The sequence below is a fragment of the Leuciscus leuciscus genome, assembly GCF_965113295.1.
Source record: "Leuciscus leuciscus genome assembly, chromosome: 14".
Classification (NCBI taxonomy): domain Eukaryota; kingdom Metazoa; phylum Chordata; class Actinopteri; order Cypriniformes; family Leuciscidae; genus Leuciscus; species Leuciscus leuciscus.
The window spans coordinates 32,388,169-32,409,527 of NC_138738.1; the positions used below are offsets into that span (position 1 = coordinate 32,388,169).

The 21,359-nt window shown below is 36.7% G+C and overlaps 1 protein-coding gene across 1 annotated transcript; it reads right to left on the reverse strand.

Annotated features, from left to right (window-relative positions):
* Positions 1-435: 435 nt before the first annotated feature.
* On the reverse strand, positions 436-19,694 carry atp7b (ATPase copper transporting beta). Its single transcript, XM_082189556.1, has 21 exons — positions 19,290-19,694; positions 17,363-18,197; positions 16,117-16,338; positions 15,842-16,005; positions 14,598-14,759; positions 14,384-14,460; positions 13,872-14,055; positions 12,194-12,427; positions 10,486-10,577; positions 9,909-10,036; positions 8,843-8,997; positions 7,643-7,777; positions 7,351-7,545; positions 6,263-6,445; positions 5,843-6,059; positions 5,389-5,526; positions 3,915-4,057; positions 3,258-3,461; positions 3,055-3,172; positions 2,845-2,947; positions 436-1,080 (listed from the first exon to the last, which is right to left on the reverse strand). The coding sequence occupies exons 1-21, from the start codon at positions 19,467-19,469 to the stop codon at positions 837-839; spliced, it is 4,113 nt and encodes a 1,370-aa protein (XP_082045682.1). The 5' UTR covers positions 19,470-19,694; the 3' UTR covers positions 436-836.
* Positions 19,695-21,359: the final 1,665 nt, after the last annotated feature.

Consider the following 21,359-nt stretch of genomic DNA (forward strand, 5'->3'; position numbering starts at 1 on the left):
AAGTGCTTCTACATCAGTGTTATCCAACTATCATTTACCTCTGAGTTTAGGGATAACTTGTGGGTAGGGTTAGGTTTAGGGGTACGGATAGGGTTAGGATAGGAATAAATTTTCAGACAATAATGTTGTTCAAGAATCATTCAAATATGACAGAAGAACGCGTCTAACTTGGAAAAATCAGGATGTGCACCAAATCAACCTTGTACTGTACAAACCGATACATCCATTTATCCATTCCGCCAGATCCATCAATCCAATCCAAACCGCCAGAGAGCAATGTTAAATAATCTGATCTAGTAAGCAAATGCTGTTAGAAATTGTTGCCAGAATTTTACCAATGTAAGGGTGCTTACTGTATTCATTATTGGAAACTGGCTTCTAGATTCTGCCATTAGATGTATAAAAAAAGTAAAGAAAAAGAAAACAAGCTTTAAGTAATTTTTCATGACCCTTTTAGTACAAAATGTATCTGGTTTTACATGCATGATCACAAACGCGTACATTGCCAATCTCTGATGCAATCAAAAGAGAATGTTGATATCACTAATCCTGATTCAAATAGACAGCAGACCACTTAAAAAGGGTCAAATTGGTGGTGGACAGCTCACATTGCGGTGAATCAACCAACTTGAACCTGTTGTGAAATCTGCATGGGGAAAGCTTACATCCTCATGCTAAATTCCTGCTACCAAACAACAGTAATTGCAGCAACAGTATAAAAAAATCTATAATTGTAAAATTATATACATTTTTTAAATTGTTATATTTATGTCGTTCTATGATCAAATATTTCTGGCAAACTGTCATCTGATGAAGTCTAATCCTGGCTAGTTGCTTTACACAATGTTCCTTCCCCAGGTGCTGTGTTGTGTTTTGGAGGTGTGGGAGGAGTTTGATTTCAGGGAGGAGGAGCCTGAGCCTGAAAAGCTCCGCCTGTGTCTGTCCAAACTTCGGCGGAATGAAAGAGGGCTGCAGCGACGCTTTTCCAGTCCTACGTGGGTGCTGACCTGAGATGGACTCAGACTGAACTTATGACTCTGAGCTCTGGACTCGTACTCCTCCATTGATGTTTTCTTGTAGCTAAAAGAGAGACAGAGAAGGATATTTACAGTGTCATGGGAAATGATTCCTAGTAGGAATGATGAAGAGCTCTGTTTCAAAACCTCAGCATGGGCAGTTACCCTCCAAGACAGCATCCTAACCGAAATGGAGCATAATAAGTTTGAATTATCATTCATCATGTGAAGTGCACAGTTATATATACAATATACAAGTTACTTATATTAAGACTTCTGTTTGATTAGCTGCTATAGGTTATAACGAGTAACAAAGTGTAGTAAATGGTCAAACTTTTTGCACAAGTGTTTATGAATAAGCTAATACATTATAATAATACGATTACAAATGTCATTTTGTAACATCGACCAGCATTACGGACTGTTTTTGTACAGCTAAAGTAACTGGAAGTGGCAGACACTGGAAGTCTTGCACATTCAAGTTGAAAATGGCTGTCTGCTTTTACAAATTTGGCAAAAAAAAAGAAATAAATGCTGCGTTCACACCATGTCCTAATTATCGTAATTTCGAGATGACAATATGTGACGTTCCACTCAAAGCTGTTCTAACGCTTTTACAAGTTGGAGTCTCGTAATTACGGCAATTACGACATGGCATGAACACACCTAAAGTTCCTGAAAATTAAGCCAAAGAATTTCGATCGCCCACTGGTGGCTGGCTGCAGTATAAGTCATAAATCCCGCCATCTCCATGTAATCGAATGGGACACGAGCCTAACTAAAAACTACAGACAGACATGTTGAGGTGCTAAGTTTGGTTTTAGTTAGTTATTTTATGCTATAAAAACTTTGAGCTTGCGATTGAGTATGCAGGAATATGGGCAGCTCCACCTCATACTGCGCAGACTCGGGCTCCGGGTGACATAATCGGCAAAGTAAAAAATATTTCTACATGGGAAGGAGGCGGAAACACATCATCCATCTTTTTTTAACAGTCTATGCTAAAGTCAGGTGTAAGCATTTTGCTAAGCTAACAACTCATTAAAACCATCTTGAGTGATTGTGTGCTTCATTACTGCATATTTAGCAATTGGATTGTGTACTGCTGATGGATGAATGAAACAAGACGGGGATGAAAACGGTCTTGTATTGTAATAATGTAACACATTCAAGTTAAAAATGGCCAAGTTTGCTTATAAATTAAAACAAGGTCTGCGTCCGAAATCGCATACTCTCTTGAGTAGGTATGTTCTTTATAGTATTAATGTGTGTAGTATAAATGTAACCTGGACATACTACATTCGTCATGATTTCATTATCATGTGACCTACTAGCGTCAGTTACATCGCTTCACTACCATTCATAAATCCTCTCCCGTGGCCTCATGGGATAGTAAAGTGTCAATCGTACGCACACTTCAGAATCTCGCCAGAAGTAATAGGTCATCCGTGGACTTTTTGCCTAATCTTTTATGAGTACTGTGAATTTGGACATACTTTTGTCACATACTCTTTTTTGCCTACTATATAGTAGGGACTCGGGAGGTATGCGATTTCAGATGCAGCCACGGTCTGGTGTTAGCGTGTTGCTAATCTAACAACTCTGATGCTAACACACATTTAAGCACATTTTAGGTTACCTAACAACACATTTTATTCAGTGCAGCTTTTAAGGCAGCATTATTTTGCCGCACATTGTTTAAAAAGCCTTTGTGTCAGGACTCCTATGATTTTGGATGATTTTGGAAAAGAGCTATAAAGTGTTCACTGATGCATGCGGGTAGAATGTGAAGACCACATCATGATGGTGTACGGTAGTGTGCACTCACAGTCGCAGCAGTAGAGAGGAGAGCACCACTGAGACAGATGAAGCTGCCATCGCAGCAGAGCCCATCCACGGCTGCAGCACCAGACCGACAGGCATGAACACACCTGAAAATCAGGCTCAAACCAGTAAACCACATCCATCTATTACTGAATGCACACAGTACACACTAATGTAAGAAAACATTGGAACCAGTGTGGTTGGATCTGTTTACCTGCTGCAATAGGGATGCCAAGCAAGTTATAAATGAGAGCAAACACAAAGTTTATCCGGATTCTCTGCACTGTTTTTTTAGACAACTCGATACTGGCCACCACATCCAGCAGATCATTCTACATCAACAAAACATAATAGAATTTTTTTTAATAGAATTTCCCCTTTATTTCCTGATAAATCTATTTTAATTGGGTAACTCACCCGTATAAGGACAATATCTGCTGCCTCAATGGCAACATCAGTGCCCGTTCCTATGGCGATGCCTAAATCAGCATGGGCAAGAGCAGGCGAGTCATTGACCCCATCGCCCACCATTGCAACTTTCAGACCTCTTTCCTGCAATTCCTGGACCTTTGCCACTTTATGGGAGGGCAAGACTTCTGCAAACACCTTCCTGATGCCTACCTGTAAAATAAAACAGTGTATTCTGGTGTAAATACTATCAGACAAAGTCAAAGACACAAAAGCACAAAATGTAAATTGGATGTCAGAAACATGGCGGTCACATTAGAGAAATGTTAGTTGCAGATGAACTAACTTTCAAACAAAGCCGCTTTCTATTGGTCAATGCGGCGAATCAATGTGACCAACTTGAAACTGTTGTGAAATATGCGTGGGGAAAATAGCAAAATTTCTGAAATATTCAAATAACTGATTCATCTGCGAAAATTTACAGACCAGATGTAATTATGACCACACCTTTATGAACATACTTCAATATTCTGAATGGTGGTGCTTATGTGTGAATGACTTGAGTTTGAATCCAGCTTGTGATATTTTATATTATTTTGTTTTATTATATGAATTCCTGCTCATATTTTATTTGGTTCTAGGCAAAATGCATGTATGGATATGCACCTGTGTGGCGATGGCCCGGGCTGTACGTCTGTTGTCTCCTGTGATCATGAAGACCTCTATTCCCATACTGCACAGGGTGTGAACAGCTAGAGCCGACTCTGGCTTTACAGTATCTGCCACAGCTAACATAGCACACAAGACACCTAAAAAAAAGACACAGAAAGGGGAAGAAAAAAAGTGATGACCTTTTGAGACAAAAAAGCTTGACATTTAAAGGAGTAGTTCACCCAAAAATGACAATTATACCATTATTTACTCACCCTCAGGTTATCATAGGTGTACATGACTTTCTTCTTTCAGCCGATCACAATCGGAGTTATAATTAATAATAGCTTTAAATAGCTTTGTAATGGCATTGAATTGTGCCTGAGTTTTAAAAGTGCATCCATCCATCATAAAAGTAATCCATTTGACTCCAGTGGGTTAATAAAGGCCTTCTGAAGCAAAGCAATGGGTTTTTGTAAGAAAAATATCCATATTTAAAACTATAATTACTGGCTTCCGGCAACAGCCGTACGTCTGTTCACAAGAGAGTCGAAGTCTGGCGGAAGGGTGACTTCTGACCCGACGTATGACATAGCTACTCTTCTCTTATATCAAAATCCTCTGATATTTTTCTTTAAAATTTCCCGTTTTAGACTTCTAATTCGTGGCTGGTGTTTTGTTTTGCTCTATCCTCTGCGCTTCCACATTCATCAATTCTCACCTAAGCTTACGCTACGCCTACGTCATACGCCATACATCGGGTCAGAGGTCACCCTTCTATGGGTATATTTCGAACAAAAACCCATTGCTTTGCTTGAGAAAGCCTTTATTAACCCACTGGAGTCGTATGTATCACTTTTATGATGAATGGATGCACTTTTTGGAGCTTCAAAAATCCAGACACTATTCAATGCCATTACAAAGCTGGGAAGAGCCAGGATATTATTTAATATAACTCCTATTGTGATCGGCTGAAAGAAGAAAGTCATATGCACCTAGGATGTCTTGAGGGTGAGTATATTATGGGATTATTTCCATTTTTGGGAGAACTATTCTTTTAATAGCTTGATTTAACTAAAAATAAATACAAAATATATTATAAATGGACGTCAGGCAGAAAAAGTATTAGTTTCCTAGTGTGTGCCAGTTTGTTCCCTTAATTACTGATTTCATTCACCTGTTGTTCTATTAGTTAACTCATTAGTTTTCCCTGTTATTTTAAGCCCTTTGTCTCAGTTCCTGGGTCCAGTATTGTTTGCGTGAATGCCAAACGTGTTTGTTATCCAAGTTTATCTCCTAAGTTTTCCTTGTGGATTATAATAAAAAACTGTTTAAGTTTCTTTCTCTAACGTTGTGCGCTTCTCTACAGCCTCCAACCGTTACAAATATAAGAAAATTTTTATTTTTAATAATAAATGCCTGTTAGACAAAACTTATTTTCTTAACATGCAAATAAACACAAAAGGTCATTTATGAACTTGAGCGGTACCATCAATGGCCACAAGTATGGCCGTCTGTCCTTTAGTCTCATGGCTGCTCATGGCATCATCCACATCAGATGTGACCTCCAAACCGTTCCGCAACATCCACTGTCTGTTCCCGATCAAAACAGAGTATGAGGGGCAATCTGAGAAAACACAGATACATATATCAGTACTGTGTATCTGTCTTCATACACCAAGAGATTCATTCAAGGAAATCTGAGACACAATCACACTGAAATAAATAAATAGATAAATACATGAAAATACAGAAAACTGACACACAACAAAGCTTTTATGCTTTAAAACTACAAAAGCCATGTTAAGTGCTGGAAATATTAAAATGATAAAATATCTATGGGGGAAAAAAATAGAAAAAGGCCCTTTTAAAGGAAAAGGGCTCTGAAAATGTAATACACAAAGCTCACAGTAGGAGGCACCAATAACCCACATTTACCTTACCTGACCCTGAATCTGTGCCTGCCACCAAGCTACTCTCATCTGTGGTGGCTCCTTGGATAGTGACAAGGGGTGTTTGCTTTGCTGCGGGTGTGTTTGTTTCTTGTGTCTTTGAGCTGTTCTGCAGCAGATCCTCAATGTTGGAGACTTTACAACTGATTCCACAGCCTGGAACAGCCTGGAAGTCATGGCAGGAGCCCAGAGTTTCTGTTCCCAACTCCTACAGAGAGACAGATTTAGAAGCAGACAGATTTAGAAACCTCTTTGAACCTGCAAGAGCACTTTCATCAAACAGACATGGAAACAGAAGTGGGTGGAAAAAAAAATGTTTCCTAAATTTTGGAGACTTTTGTATGTACAGCTGGATCATGTGATACTATCCTGAAGTTTCAAAGTTTGTTGTGTGTGGTGGCTTTTCCAAACCTCTTTGCAATGCTTTGCGACAGCTATGCCCAGTGGATGTTCACTGCTGGCCTCGGCGGTGCCCACCACAGCCAGAACCTTCCGAAGAGGAAGCCTTGCTCGGTCCCACAGAACCAGTACTCGGGTCACCAGCGGCACACCATTAGTGATGGTGCCCGTCTTATCAAACATAACAGCCCCAACCTGCAGGAGCAGCAGAGAAGAGAGAGTCCAGTTTTAACAGATTACCCAGTGAATCCTAAAAGAATCTCTGAACATTTTTGTCTGAGCTAGATTTATAACTGCATATACTATGTCTCTATATATAAGAATACAGATACTATATAGTTTTAGACAAAAATAGAAAATAAATATATATAATAGATGTATATTTGAAATTATATTATAAATGTATTATATATACATGTTTATTTTATAAATGATGCCTGTAGAGACCATATATTTTGCTGGATTTTTATATATTATGTATCTACAGTATACACAATTTGTGGTCAATATGTTTTTGAAAGTCTCTTATGCTCACCAATCATACATTTATTTGATCAAAACGGTAAAAAATAATAATAATGGTATTGTGAGATATTATTACCATTTATAATAACAGTTTTCTATTTGAATATATTTAAAAAATGTAATTTATTCCTGTGGTGGCAAAGCTGAATTTTTCATCATTACTCCAGTCTTCAGTGTTCATGATCCTTCAGAAACCATTCTAATATGCTGATTTGGTTCTCAAGAAACATTTATTATTATCAAAAATGTTAAAACCAGTTGTGCTGCTTAATATTTTTGTTAAAACTGTAACATTTATTTCAGGATTTTTTGATGAATAAAGTTAAAAAGAACAGCAGTTTTTGAAATATAATTTTGTTGTAACAATATAAAATTCTTTACTGTCACTTTTGATTATGTTAACATGTCCTTCCTGAATAAGTGATCACTCTGACTGACCCCAAACTTTAGAAAAATATATACAGTATATACATACATAATATATACAAATCCAGCAAAATTCCAATACCGCTGCACCCCGGGATGTCAGCTTAATAAATACAGACTTAGAAGAAGGAATTAGTGTTGAGCATTGCCTTGTGGGCCATCTCTAGGGGTTCTCCTCCCTTTATGAGAATGCCATTCTGAGCGCCCACCCCTGTGCCCACCATAACAGCAGTAGGGGTTGCCAGACCCAGAGAGCAGGGGCACGCAATGGACAGAACTGTGATGGAGGCCTGGAAGGCAAAGCGGACGATCACATCTGTTCGGGAGATGTTTTGCTCATAACCCTGTAGAGGTCATACTTAGGTTAGAGACTTTTTCTAGTTTTTTCTTCTCGCACACATGCTTGCGTTTACACACAGTTGATGAATTACTGTAACTCACAGGGAAATACTTTGCCACAATGTCAAAGTCCAGAAAGCCAATGATGAGCCATGCTACCACTGTTAGCAAGGAGATGACCATTATGAACGGAACGAAATAGCCACTCAATCTGTCGGCTAACTGTTGAATCGGTGCCTGCCAAAAGAAGAGGACAGTTATATCATTACAACAATCTAAAGTAAGAATGTTTTTATTTATAACAAATATGTAAAAAAATAAAAGTAACAGATTGAGCGGATGTTATTAATTTAGTGTTTAATTCTCTTCTGTTCACACAAATGTCCTCATAAAATGCCTTATATTTAATTGTCTTTGAATTTAATTAACTACATACACAATTTTTAGATTAATCATGAATAAATATTTTAATAGATTATAAGACCAAGTAAAAATAAAAGTGAAAATTAAGAATAAATATGAAGGTAAACTTGTGTCACGGCTGGGCTTAGGAGGAAAACGATGTGCGTAGTCTTTATTAAACAAAACAAAAGAGTAAAATCCAACAAGAAAATACATCAAATCAAGAAAAAAGCAACCTAACGGTGTGCACTTAAACACAACCAACACCAGACAACAAACAAATTAAACTGAGGGCATATATACACTGGAACTAATGAACAAATGAGGAAAATGTGTGTGTCAATGAAACAATGAGTAACAATGGCAACAGATGAAAACAAAAGGCAAACACAAGAATCGACGATGAACTAAAAGTCCTTGAAAATGAAACAAACACAACATAATCGTGACAAATTGAAAGTAAATATAAATGTATTTATTTTTACTTGTAACATGGATATGTAAATTATAGTTTGACTGGATATTATTCATTTAGAGATAGGCCTACATTTCTTCTGTTCACACAAATGTCCTTATAAAAATTTTCCCTGATTTGATTTAATAAAAATAAAAAATTCTATTACATTTTAACTACACACATGTACATATACATTACCATGTAACATAAAAAAACTACATAAGCATTTTTAGATTAATCATGAATAAATATTTTAAAAGACGGCAAGCCCAAGTAAAATTAAATAGGAGAGGAAACTTGCTTTTGTATGCGCATGCATGTTCATTTGCAGGATTTTTTTACTCTCGGCCTCTTATTATATTGCTGATACCTCTAAAAGCAAAGGTTTGTTTGCACACATGTCCGAGTGTGTTTGTATCATGTTTGTGTACATGAATTACTACCTTTGATGTCTGTGCCTCTTCCACTAGTTTGACTATCTGGCTGAGCGTGGTCTCTGACCCTACATGTGTGGATTCCACTAGTAGAGCTCCATGAGCGTTAATAGAGCCTGCAATCACGCAACTGCCAGGTTTCTTAATCACCGGCATTGGCTCTCCTGGAATGATAAATAGACTTTCAGTTAGGATTTCCGATTCTTAGGATTCATCAGGCAGCTTTGGACCCTTGGACCAATATAACGCTAATATTACTAATGAACATGATAGATCACTAGGAAAAAGCAGAAGTTGAAGCCAGAAACCAAAAATCATACTTTGAGCAGGCACTCAAACATATGGGAGTACTAACTCCCATATGAAAAAATAAAGGGATAGTTCACTCAAAAAGGAACATTTTGTCAGCTTCAGTTCGTTTAGCTACTCACTCTTATGCCGTTCCAAACCCATAAGAATTTTGCTCATCTTCGGAACTCAAATGTAGATATTTTTAATGAAATCTGAGACATTTCTGTCCCTCTATTAAATGTCAATTCACACAAAACTATGATGCTTCAAAACATTCATAAAGAGATCGTAAAATAAATCCATATGAATTGAGCAGTTTAATCCGAGTCTTCTGAATAAGCATTGATCATGCTTGAGCTTCCATGACCAAATTTGAATGTTGTAATCACTGTTCGCTGAGTTTTGGGTAAATAGACTTTCAATGGAGAGACCGAAATCTCTGCTATTTCATTAAAAATCATAATTTGTGTTTTGAAGATGAATAAAAGTCTTATGGATTTGGAACGACATGAGACTAAAACTTTTTGACAGACTTTTCATTTTTGGGTGAACTAACCCTTTCATTTTTCACCAAAGGTCATTTGTGTACTTTTTATGTTAAGACACTTTCTCCTATCCAAGCTTAATATGCAAAGACAACTATAAGCACACTGCACCTTTAACTTAAAATCAGAATGACGTTTCTGAATCACTGGGAAAACCTACAATGTATGTACTATGACACTGTTTACAAATTTAACATCCTAAACCACACAAACCCCCACTGAATAAGTCAAAGTCTTACCAGTGATAAGGGACTCATCAGCCATAGACGTGCCTGCAATGACCTTCCCGTCAACAGGGAACTTCCCCCCTGGTGCCACCTTTACCACGTCACCTCTCTGCACCAGATCCACAGATACCTGCTCTTCTCTGACACATGAAAGGAAATTTACAGTTTAATTTTGCAAACGTCTCATGCAACACAGCACACACATCAATCAACACCATTCAGTATTCAAATTCATGTCAGGGGTGCTCAACCCTGCTCCTGTTGCCTCACACTTACACTCCTTGCCTGTCAATCATTTTGTGTGTTCGGGTTTGCTGGCATGTCCTTGGAGGATTTTTTTTTTTTTTTTTACAGGAGTCAAGGTGTTCATTTTGACAAGACAAAATTTGATACATCTACTGTAAATAAGAAGGTTGATATCAAAATATGAAAAAACTAAAACGGCACATCATGTCAAAAAGGTTGCTGACCCCCGCTATCAGTCATAACTGAAGTATCCAATTCACTTATGAGCACCCCTGAAATATGATTAGTTTCTAGCTAAAAGCTTATATAATGACTTCAGTAGACTCTAGAGAGTGAACTGAACCTGATGATGATGTTGTCTCGGCCCAGGGACACTACAGTGGCATCTGTGGCCTGAAGTGACATGAGTTTAGCCAGAGCCTCAGAAGTTTTACTCTGAAAGGACAAAATAAAGGCAAAAATCATGAGTTTTTATCTCATTCAGGTAAGAATGATGCTCAAATGGTAAGCTCACATAAACAGTCCGACCATATAACCTTAGATTTTGTGTTTTCTGTTTCACAAAGGCTGCTGCATCATTGCAATAAAAACCAACTGCAGAACCCCAGAACCATATGTCACATGTCATATTTTCTCCTGCCCTACCGTGAAACACTCACTCTGAAAGGACGAGTTCCTGTCACAAATCATACACACACACTACAATAAGCTGACAGAACAGAGGTAAATCACACACACTACAATAAGCTGACAGAAAGGTAAATGTGTTTTAATGCCGGGTGAAATCGGGGGAAGGGGCAACAATCGATCGGTTTATGCTAAAGCCGTTTATGATCTTACTCCGATATAGGAAAACAAGTTAATTTATCATGCATAATCGTCTTAAGAACATGCACATAAAAATTCTATTTGAATAAATTCTTTGCTGCCGGTTTGTTATATCGTTATAATCTATTTCAGATAAATGGCATAAAAAAAATCAGACAGTTTTTGGCTAGGATGCTAACTTTTATATAGCACAGCTTTTGTACTAAAATGTAAAAAACGTAGGTACGGCATTATCAAAACAGAAGTTTCAGTATTTGTGGCTGTTCCTGTTACTGATTAAACTAAAGAGAGTTCAGAGCAGCTTGGGGATTTCATTATTTCAGCATTTTTATGACATAATGATAGCACCCATTTGAAGCATGTGAGTGAATCCATTGCAGAGAAATTACAGCACCAGACATAATAAACAAAGGGTCATAAACCACTGCTGCCGTAAAGCAGCATGCATGCATTCACATCCCACAAGATAAACAAATAATTGTACAAATCTATTAAATCAACGTTATTTGGTTTTAAATAAGCATTCTCTGATACAATGATTTTTGTTGCATGTAAAAAGCAAATGCATATAAAAATACATGTAAAAAGCAATAAAAAAAACTCAGTATGCAGGCCAATAATGTGATATACGGCCTTAACAGCTTGCTAATAAATTAGGTTGTGTGGGAAATATCAAGATACTGTAAGTGTATATTAAAATATGGATATGGAAATGACCGCCAGTCAAAAGCTTACTAATTTCCTCATAAGGGATTTAAAAAAAAAAGGTTTTGTTATGTAACCAAAACAAAGTCTTTTATATGGTAACATCTAAATTAATTGGCTTTATTTAAACTTTATTTCATAGACTAATGCAAAATATATTATAATGACCAATTTTTAATTTACTACATTAGGTTGACACCAACAAAAGACATTTTGAAGGGTCAGATCACCTAGAATTATCTCTTTAATCCCCATTTTCAGTTTTGAGTCTAAGCGCCGGTTAATATCTCGAAATACTTGCCATTAGGGTATTAGGCTGATATGCCAGGAATTTTCCTAATTTCATATGAACTAATTAAAAACATTCAACTTGATAACATGCTTCAAATATCTCCTAAGATGTGCTGCCTCTCAGTATTTATAACACATTTACCATTGTCAGAAACAGTATAATTTTGTCACTGCTAAGTTTACTGTCCTAAAGAGTGATCATTTGAGTTTTCTTGATGTTTCTTTACCTTAGCAACATGCTCCAGCCAGCGTCCTAGAGCGATGAACACAAAAAGCATCGGAGGCGTATCAAAGAATGTCAGAGGACTCTGTTTGGCTCCTTCAATCATGGCCACGATCAGCACAATGAATGAATACACGTATGCAATGGTGGTTGCCAAGACAATGAGCACATCCATGTTGGCTACACCATGTTTTAGCGAACGGTATGCTTGTATGTAGAAGTATCGGCCACCTAGAAACTTAATGAGATTATAGAATAATCAGAAAAAGAGAGAAATAATATTAAAGATTCATCGGCTGTCACTCAAACTATTATGTATGACCTTTATAAAATAAATATTCACAGTAAAATATTAGGCCACCTAATTATATAAAAAAACATTAGTAACGGCTACTAAATCTGAACCACTAAACATCTAATCAATACAATCGCTGACTCATAATGGGTCTTTATTCACTAGCCAATCACATCTGTGCATAAAACCAGTGCATGTTCCAGTCAGTCTTAGTGGTGGGGATTGTTCAGTGAATCTTTCTACAGATTACATCCAGGCCAGTAGGTGGCGACAAGCGACTTCCTTTACATGTGAGTTATTAATATCATTCACTCATACAATTAATTCAAAAACTCCATTCATTCAGGAACGAAACTAATGAGTCATTAAATCATTTATTCACTAATTTGTTCCAAAGCTTTGTGTGGATTAACACTGAAAATTGGAGTAATGATGCTTAAAGGGATACTCCACTTTTTTTGGAAATAGGCTCATTTTACAACTCCCCCAGAGTTAAACAGTTGAGTCTTACCGTTTTCGAATCCATTCAGCCGATCTCCGGGTCTGGCGGTACCACTTTTAGCATAGCTTAGCATAGATCATTGAATCGGACAGGACCATTAGCATCTCTCTCAAAAAAATGACCAAAGAGTTTCGATATTTTTCCTATTTAAAACTTGACTCTTCTGTAGTTACATCGTGTACTAAGACCGACGGAAAATGAAAAGTTGCGATTTTCTAGGCTGATATGGCTAGGAACTATACTCTCATTCCTGCGTAATAATCAAGAAACTTTGCTGCCGTACCATGAGTGCAGCAGGCGTAATGATATGACACAGCGCCTGAAAATAGGTCTAATAGGTTAGACAAACTTAGTCTCGGTCACGTTGGATTCGAAAACGGTAAGACTCAACTGTTTAACTCTGGGGGAGTTGTAAAATGAGCCTATTTCCAAAGAAAGTGGAGTATCCCTTTAAAATTCAATAAAATACATTTTAATAATAAAATAGTATACAATTATTTAAATTTGAATAATATTTCACCATATTACTATTTTTTACTGTATTTTTATCAAATAAATACAGCCTTGGTGAGCATAAGAGACTTCTTTCAGAAACATTAAACAATCATAAAAGCCCTAACGGTAGTTTATAAATATTAGATTCTATACATATATATTCTTCTTAATCATTATTATTATAATTAAATAATTAAATCAAACGTATACTAATTAAACTAAGTGACACTGCAATTGAAGACCACTCTGCTCCCTGTTTTGTGACGATGGACACATTTGTTTTGTATGTGTGCGATTTGCTAAGGCTCATGGCAGATCCATCATACATATAAATAGGCCATTATTAATATATGAGACCCAATGTGCTTCCATAACCTGCAGTGGAGGTACCTGAACAGGTGTGCAGAGCAGGAAGAAGGCCAAGTTAATGATGGAGAGACCAGGTAGGATGTTCTGGTCCACAGGCATGGATCCACCATGCTCCTTGTGTTGACTGTCCATCACTATCATGTAGATCATCAAACCCATCACTGGGATCCCAAACACCAGGCTGAACAGAAACGAATGCTTCCATCTGCAGGTATAGAGCAGTTTACACTATTATACAGATATACACTGGTTTCTATGTTTTGTGGGGACTTTCCAAAGACATTATGATTTTTATACTATACAAACTGTATATTCTATCCACAAACCATAACCCTACCCCTAAACACAACCCACATTTTTACATTTTTAAAAAACAAAAAAAGGACAAGGACAAGGATATTGCCATGTTTGTGGGGACATTTTGTTCACATAACGTAGGGTTTACCTTGACCACACACACACACACACACACACACACACACACACACACACACACAGAAATAAGAGAGGTTCAATTTGAAAGAGATACTTGCTGCCGAATTTCCTCTTGGTGGTCCAGTGTGTTGTTCAGTCCATCGTTTTTTATTAAAGACACACCAAAACCCAAACCCTATAGAAAGGGGGAAAAGAAGAGAGCGACAAATTGACAAATAAAATAAGCGAAAAGGAATAACAACAATAAATTCATAAAATGACACTTATGTTAAAACAAACTCATGCTTGTCAATAATATAAATATAAGTTTACCTCAATTATCCGAACGATATCTCGAGAGCCTACCAAATCCGAGTCAAATTTCACATGAGCTTTGTTTGTCGCCAAAGCAACAGAGGCTTCCAGAATTCCCTTTGTCCTTAAAAGTCTGCTCTCGATGTTATGGACACAGGAAGCGCATGTCATACCGGTGACCTGATGAAATATCAGTCAAGACTGAAACAAGCTCAGAGGCCTAGAAATTGCTGACATCAAACCATACTTTTGTTGAATTCTACATCAGACTTTCATTAGAATTTCCATTTCATCTCTCTTACCACTGGTTTATATATATTTTATATATATATATATAAAGAGGACAACGGGTTGTTGTTGTTGTTTTTTACTTTGGCCTTTCATTCAAATATATGGTTACACTTTATTTTAAGGTGTCATTGTTACAGTGTAATTATATATTTAAGTACTGAGTAATATTAAGCAACTACATGTACTTACTATAGGGTTAGGGTAGGATTAGAATTTGGGTTAGTTGCATGTAATTATCTATGGTAAGTACATGTAACAAAGGACACTGTAAAATAAAGTGTCACCAAATACATAATGTTTTGCCTTTTGTGGTGATCATGTTTCCTGTAAATACAATAACTTTTTAATTCAAGCAGTGAAAAATGTTTGAATACATTTATTGGGGAAAGATGACTTGAGATTTGGCAGATATAAAAGGGTGAAAAAACTCATAGACTGCAATACACTTAGTTTTAATTTGTGCGATATCGATAAATTATATTATTATGACTGAATATTCTTCTTGTGTTTCAAACAACCAGTGTATAAAAAGATATTTTAAGTGAAAGCTGTTCCTTTAAGTACTAATAAAAAAGACTCAATTTTATTGATAATGGCTGTTACTCATATTGTTTTTAATAAAAATGACTAATAATTTAGAGGTAACAACATTTTTGAGAATCTTGTGATAAAATGTTTTATAAAAATATAAAAAACAAAAAACAATATCTGTTTAATATATATCAGTTTCAAATATCTAAAGAGAATAACATATTTAGACCCATTTTTTTTTTTTATATATATGGAAGTCAGTGGGGTCCATCAACTATTTGTTTGCCCATATTCTTCAAAATATCTTCTTTTGTGTTCAGCAGAAGATAGAAATTCATACAGGTTTGGAACAACTTGAAGGTGAGTAAATGATGACAGAATTTTCATTTTTGGGTGAACTATCGCTTTAAGTTATATTAATAACACTGCCAGACACTCACAGAGAGATCCAAGACACCATCCTGGACTGTGTTCTCTTCCATCACTGAGGCGCCAAACCCTAACCGAGAGATAAGTTGGACGATCTGTGCTGGGTCCAAAAGCCTGGGATCATACTTCACCTCTGCCTTTCCACACATCAGGGCGACTAATACGGATTTAATACCTAGACAATCAATACACATACAAATCAAACCACTGTTGCTTATTATATGATACTGATAGCTATTTAAATAAAGTTCAAAAAAGTACTCTTAATCCTGAATGCCATTTTTACCTTCATGTTTCAACAGGTTTCTCTCAATGTTGGCCACACAGGATGCACAGGTCATTCCTGTCACAAGAACAAAACATTTCCGTGTCTCTCTTTCCTCTGAGCCACAGAGGTTATCTTTGGTGATTTCACTTAGTGAAGATTTGGATGTGTGGTCTTGTGAGGGCAGGTGTTTCACACCACTTGACATCTGACTGCTTGATGGAACTTCACAAACTCCAGAATCTATTAAAGAGATAAATAATTGTGCACAGTATGGAAGACATTTAATGTGCATACTGAACATAAGGGAAGAATTATTTGTAATTTTTTTTTATTCTTTTAGCCAGTTATTTTATCATTGATGCACTATTATAATTTTTGTTAATATTATGAATTTGATTTTATTTTTATATTTTTGTTTTCATTTTAATTTGAAAATGTTTAAGTGTTTTTGTCATTTTTATTTGTTATGTTGTTTTAAATATGTCTATATGTTTTGATTAAGTTTTAAGTTTTAGTTTATTTATGATGGTACACTGCACGATGTCATTGGATCGCTGTTCTTCTCACACTACATGACTGTCTGGAGCACCATTAAAGCCGGGTACACACTGTATGATTTATAATAGTCCTTTACGACTGTTTCTTTATACTGTAAGAACATGATCCCCACTGAAAGCCATGTCACGTATCTCAGTTGATATTAATGTCAAACTGTTCGGCAGTCAAGACGCATTAAAAACAGATGCACACAAGAAGACTCGTCCAGAGTTTTACATCATCAATCCGTGACACGTTCAGTGAAGTGAGCTGCATTTACATGTGGGATAGAAATGGTGGCTAGCAAAACAAAATCAGTCTCTAACATAATAAACCTGCTTGTAGCTTGCTATAGTGTGTGTATATATATACATCCTACAGCAAATATTTTTTTAAATGGCTTTATGTTTAGGGATCACAGTTAAAAGGTTATGAATATTTCAGAGAGAGAAAGAGAGAGAGAGAGCAGTCTACCTAAAGCCTCTTTAATCCGATTAACTCACCCACTTTCCCTTTTAAAGGTTGCCATGTCTGGGTTTGAGTCATTCAAGTACACTTCATGTTATTCTAGAATGGCAACCTGTGTGATAACCAAGGAAACCATTGTTCTGGACAGATTTTGCTGGCAGAGAAGAAGCCACTGTCTAGACAAGATATCTATTAGTGGTCCCTGTGAGAAAGATGATCTTCACTGTGTGAGATACGTATTATAATATGTATTCACTACCTTGATCCAGCCACGCTTCAAATCCCATGTCCTCAATTGCTGCCCGCAGTTCTTCTGGACAGGTCACGCTGGAGTCAAATGTTACAAATCCATTCTTTTCCTGTAAGCAAACTTTTATGGAGCGTACCCCAGCTCTCTGGGACACAATTCCCTCTATGGCTTGAACACAAGAGTTGCATGTCATCCCTTCAATTCCAATGGTGACACTCTGGAGTGGAATTTTGGTGGAATTCAATGTAGAGTTCCAACCAGGAATGGAAACCCTAAAATTCCCTGGTGGAATCTCCTCTAAGAACCCTTTAACTGTCTCCAGGGTTAGCAGAGACGGGTCGAATCTAAGGTCCACACTTCCTTTTTCCAATGAAACAAATACAGCGTTCACACCTAACATTCCCGACAAGGTGTCTGTTATGTTCTTCACACATGACCCGCAATGCATCCCTTCTACACCCAATGTCACCTCAGACCAATCAGTCGTCGAAGGCTGTAGTTGGCTTGGCAAGACCAGAAGTGAAGCATCAAACCCCATATCCTCAATATGTTTTCTCAAATCCTCAGGTGTAACCTTTGCAGGGTTAAACCTCAAAGAGGCTTCTTTATCGCTCAAAGACACCTGGACGCCAACAACACCTTGAAGACTTCCAATGCGCTCCTCAATAGATCGAACACATGATTGACATGTCATTCCCTGCACCCGGATCTTCACCTCAGTCTCCTCGACCACTAATTGGTGGCCCAAATTGTGCTTCAATCCATTGGGACCCTCTGATTCATAACCAAGATTATCAAAAGCATGTTTTTCAGGGGTCCAGTCCTCCCGTGGACTTCCTTTCTCCTAAACAAACAGAGAAACTGAGCATCAACTTATTAGCTTACAGATATTACCAGTTGAGAAATATAATGTATGTCGCTTTGTATCATTGACGTGATTCTACCTTCAAGGCATTTTAAACGTATTAAAAATTCTTAGTGAAAACACTCAACTGAACCAAATAAACTGGCTCTAAATCTGAGGCTCTACAACAAAGCACTTGCTACACACACACAGAGAAGTATTAGAGCAGATTAGTAAAGGTTGTCTGACTGAACAATCAAATCACAAGACTTGGAATTTACTCCACCTATTTTACTACTCAATGACTTTTACATGATTACAACTGAGTGTTGATCAAATTTGATCCAAAGTGCCATTTTTATTTGTACTTTATGCATTTTTTATGCAACAGGCTTTGATCGAAAGAGCTAAAGTTTCTCTGTGGCCAAAAGAGTCAAGACTGTAAAAAGTTTTACAGTGGAAATAATTGTTGTCGTTCATTCTTTACTTGCTATTTGTATTTATATTAATGTTACTGAATTGGACATTTAACCTTCTAATAGATACAGATTTAAAAGTCTAGAAGTTAATGCTCATTTAAGAAGTGGAAATATATAACCTATATTATCTATGGGCCCCTAGTTCAAATCTTGGCATTACATAATAAAAGATAAAAGTAAGATAGCACACTATTTCAAACAAAGCATTTCAAATGTATAACTGAAATAAATTAATATAGACGTATGTTTAAAATAAAAATAAATTTATTTGAAATAAAAACAAAAAGAATTGACACTTTGTGCATATGTCTATATTTTGAGGCATATCTGCTGAAAGCCTGTTAACTTCAGGACAACTGACTTCATACATCCACAAAAATCACTGCAAGACCAATTAATGGCCAAAAAGCATAAGAGAAGTTACTTCTAAAGTTACTAGCACTTTAATATAACCAAATGAAATTCACACACTTTTGTGTAGCTTAAGTCCACATTTTTTAGCCAACTGTATAATAGTCTACACAGGCTACATAGCCTGTAAAAAAAAACAAAAAACACAATTTTATGAATTTTCTTAATTAAACTTTATGTAATTGTTTTGAATGAAACTAACCTTATATTCCTTAAGTCCATCTTTACTATTTTGTGAGGAAGAACAAACGCAAAGGTCCGGCCCGCAGCGGCACAAAGGTTTGCAGTCTTCCATGCAGAGCTTCTCCACACTGACTGGCCCATTATCAGACGACTTTGAGATCAACTTGGCGAGATTACTGAAAGGACTGAGTTTATTCATTGTAGCGGTGTTCCAGTAGACCTAAGACTTTACTTTAGATTACCCTTCTTTAACCAACAACCGAAAAACAAAAAGCGCTGGTTTGTGGCATATCGCTGCTGTTGAGTGAAAGGATTGTCCTGTGGCGTGACGGTCCGTGACTCCGTGCGCATTTAAATCTCCGCAGGTTTTGCGCCCCGCGTGTCATCGCGCGCTATGGATTTTGCACCCGTCACCGCCGGGCAAACTTTTACCCGTCACATTTACTGTCAATGATTAAACTTAATGATGTTACCGAGTGCAAAACTAAAACAAATAAATGGTATAAATCAGTTCCGAGCAAAGCACACCACTATCACGACATGACTCTGAAAATGTACATTCATGTACTAATTTCCATGTGTTTCCAAAACTTGGCAGTTGAAACAACACTTCACTGTAGACCTCCCAATAGTCCAAACGAGGACACCAAAAAGGCTTTCTTGATTAAAATGATTTCATTAATTAACTAAGTAATCTTGAAGCTAATAAAAGTAGCCTACAGACATCTTTCACAAAAATAATCTGCATTTTGATTGGATCAGTTAATGTAAACTCACGTTGCATCATTCCGTACTGTATAGATATTAGTTGAACAAGTATTTTGTTGGGGCTGCTACCTTTGACAACCTAACAGTGTTTTTGGGCCTTAAAGGGATAGTTCACTCAAAAATGAAAATTTTGTCATAATTTACTCACCCTCATGTTGCTCCAAACCTGTATGAGTTTCTTTCTTTCTAAACAAACAGCTGACAGACTCCATTGACTTCCATAGTATGTTTTTTCCTACTATGGAAGTCAGGGTTCAGTCACTTTGGTTACCAACATTATTCAAAATATCTTCTTTTGTGTTCAACAGAAGAAAGAAACTACAGGTTTGGGACAACAACTTAAGGGGCAGTAAATTACTTTTCTTTAGCCCCAACAACGTTTTTTTTTGTGTGTGTGTGTGTGTGTGTGTGTGTGTGCATGTTTTTATTCCGAATAGGCCTATCCTACAATATCCTACAGTTAGTCACTTATAAACAGTTTATAAACAGTTTAGTCTCACATATAGCAAAGCTGAAAGTCATTTTGATTAAAAATAAATGTGATAATTGAGGGATTCTCATTCGTTACACAAATTTCCATCTTAAAATTGTTCAAAGTTAGATAAAATCACTCGAAATCAACCTATAGACATAGCACATAGCATAGCTAATGTAGAGAAGTAAAATGTTTAGGGAATTTCAGTGGTGTTTTTTCTTTCTAGCGTTTTAAGAGACAAATTTTATCAGGGAGAGTTTAAAAGCGAATTAACAACGACTCGAGCAATGCAACAAAGCGCCAACCAGCGGCGAGCAAGTCAAAAACATGCGAGACATGATGCAGATGAAGTATTTTTGTTTTCCACTAGGGCGCATGCGTGCTGCAAAATCTCTGGCGCTAATGAGAGGCACTGCTGATCTCATTTACCCACGGAATAATTGCACATGATTATTTACATTATTAAAAGGTAAATACGTCTATATACTTTATCCTTTAAAATACCTTAGAGTAAATTAGACATACCACATTTTAAGCTATATGAATTCTTTGTTGTAGGCCATGGCTGTTATAGCCTATCAAAGTACCTGCATGGTATTAAATATGGTGATAAAAGTACCACCACAGTACTTTTTGTAAAGGGTCTCAGAGTGTCTTTTATGGTTCAACATTAATTTAATAGTAACTCTGACACAAAGAATCACATTTTTCAAACCTATGGTCTATCTTCAGTCTGAAGTGCTGGTCAAAGAAGCTTCTTAAATCTAAGAGATTTACTACTACGCCAGATCTTACCTTACCCATACTGTACACCAGGTGGATCCGTACATTGGCTTTAGAGTCAGA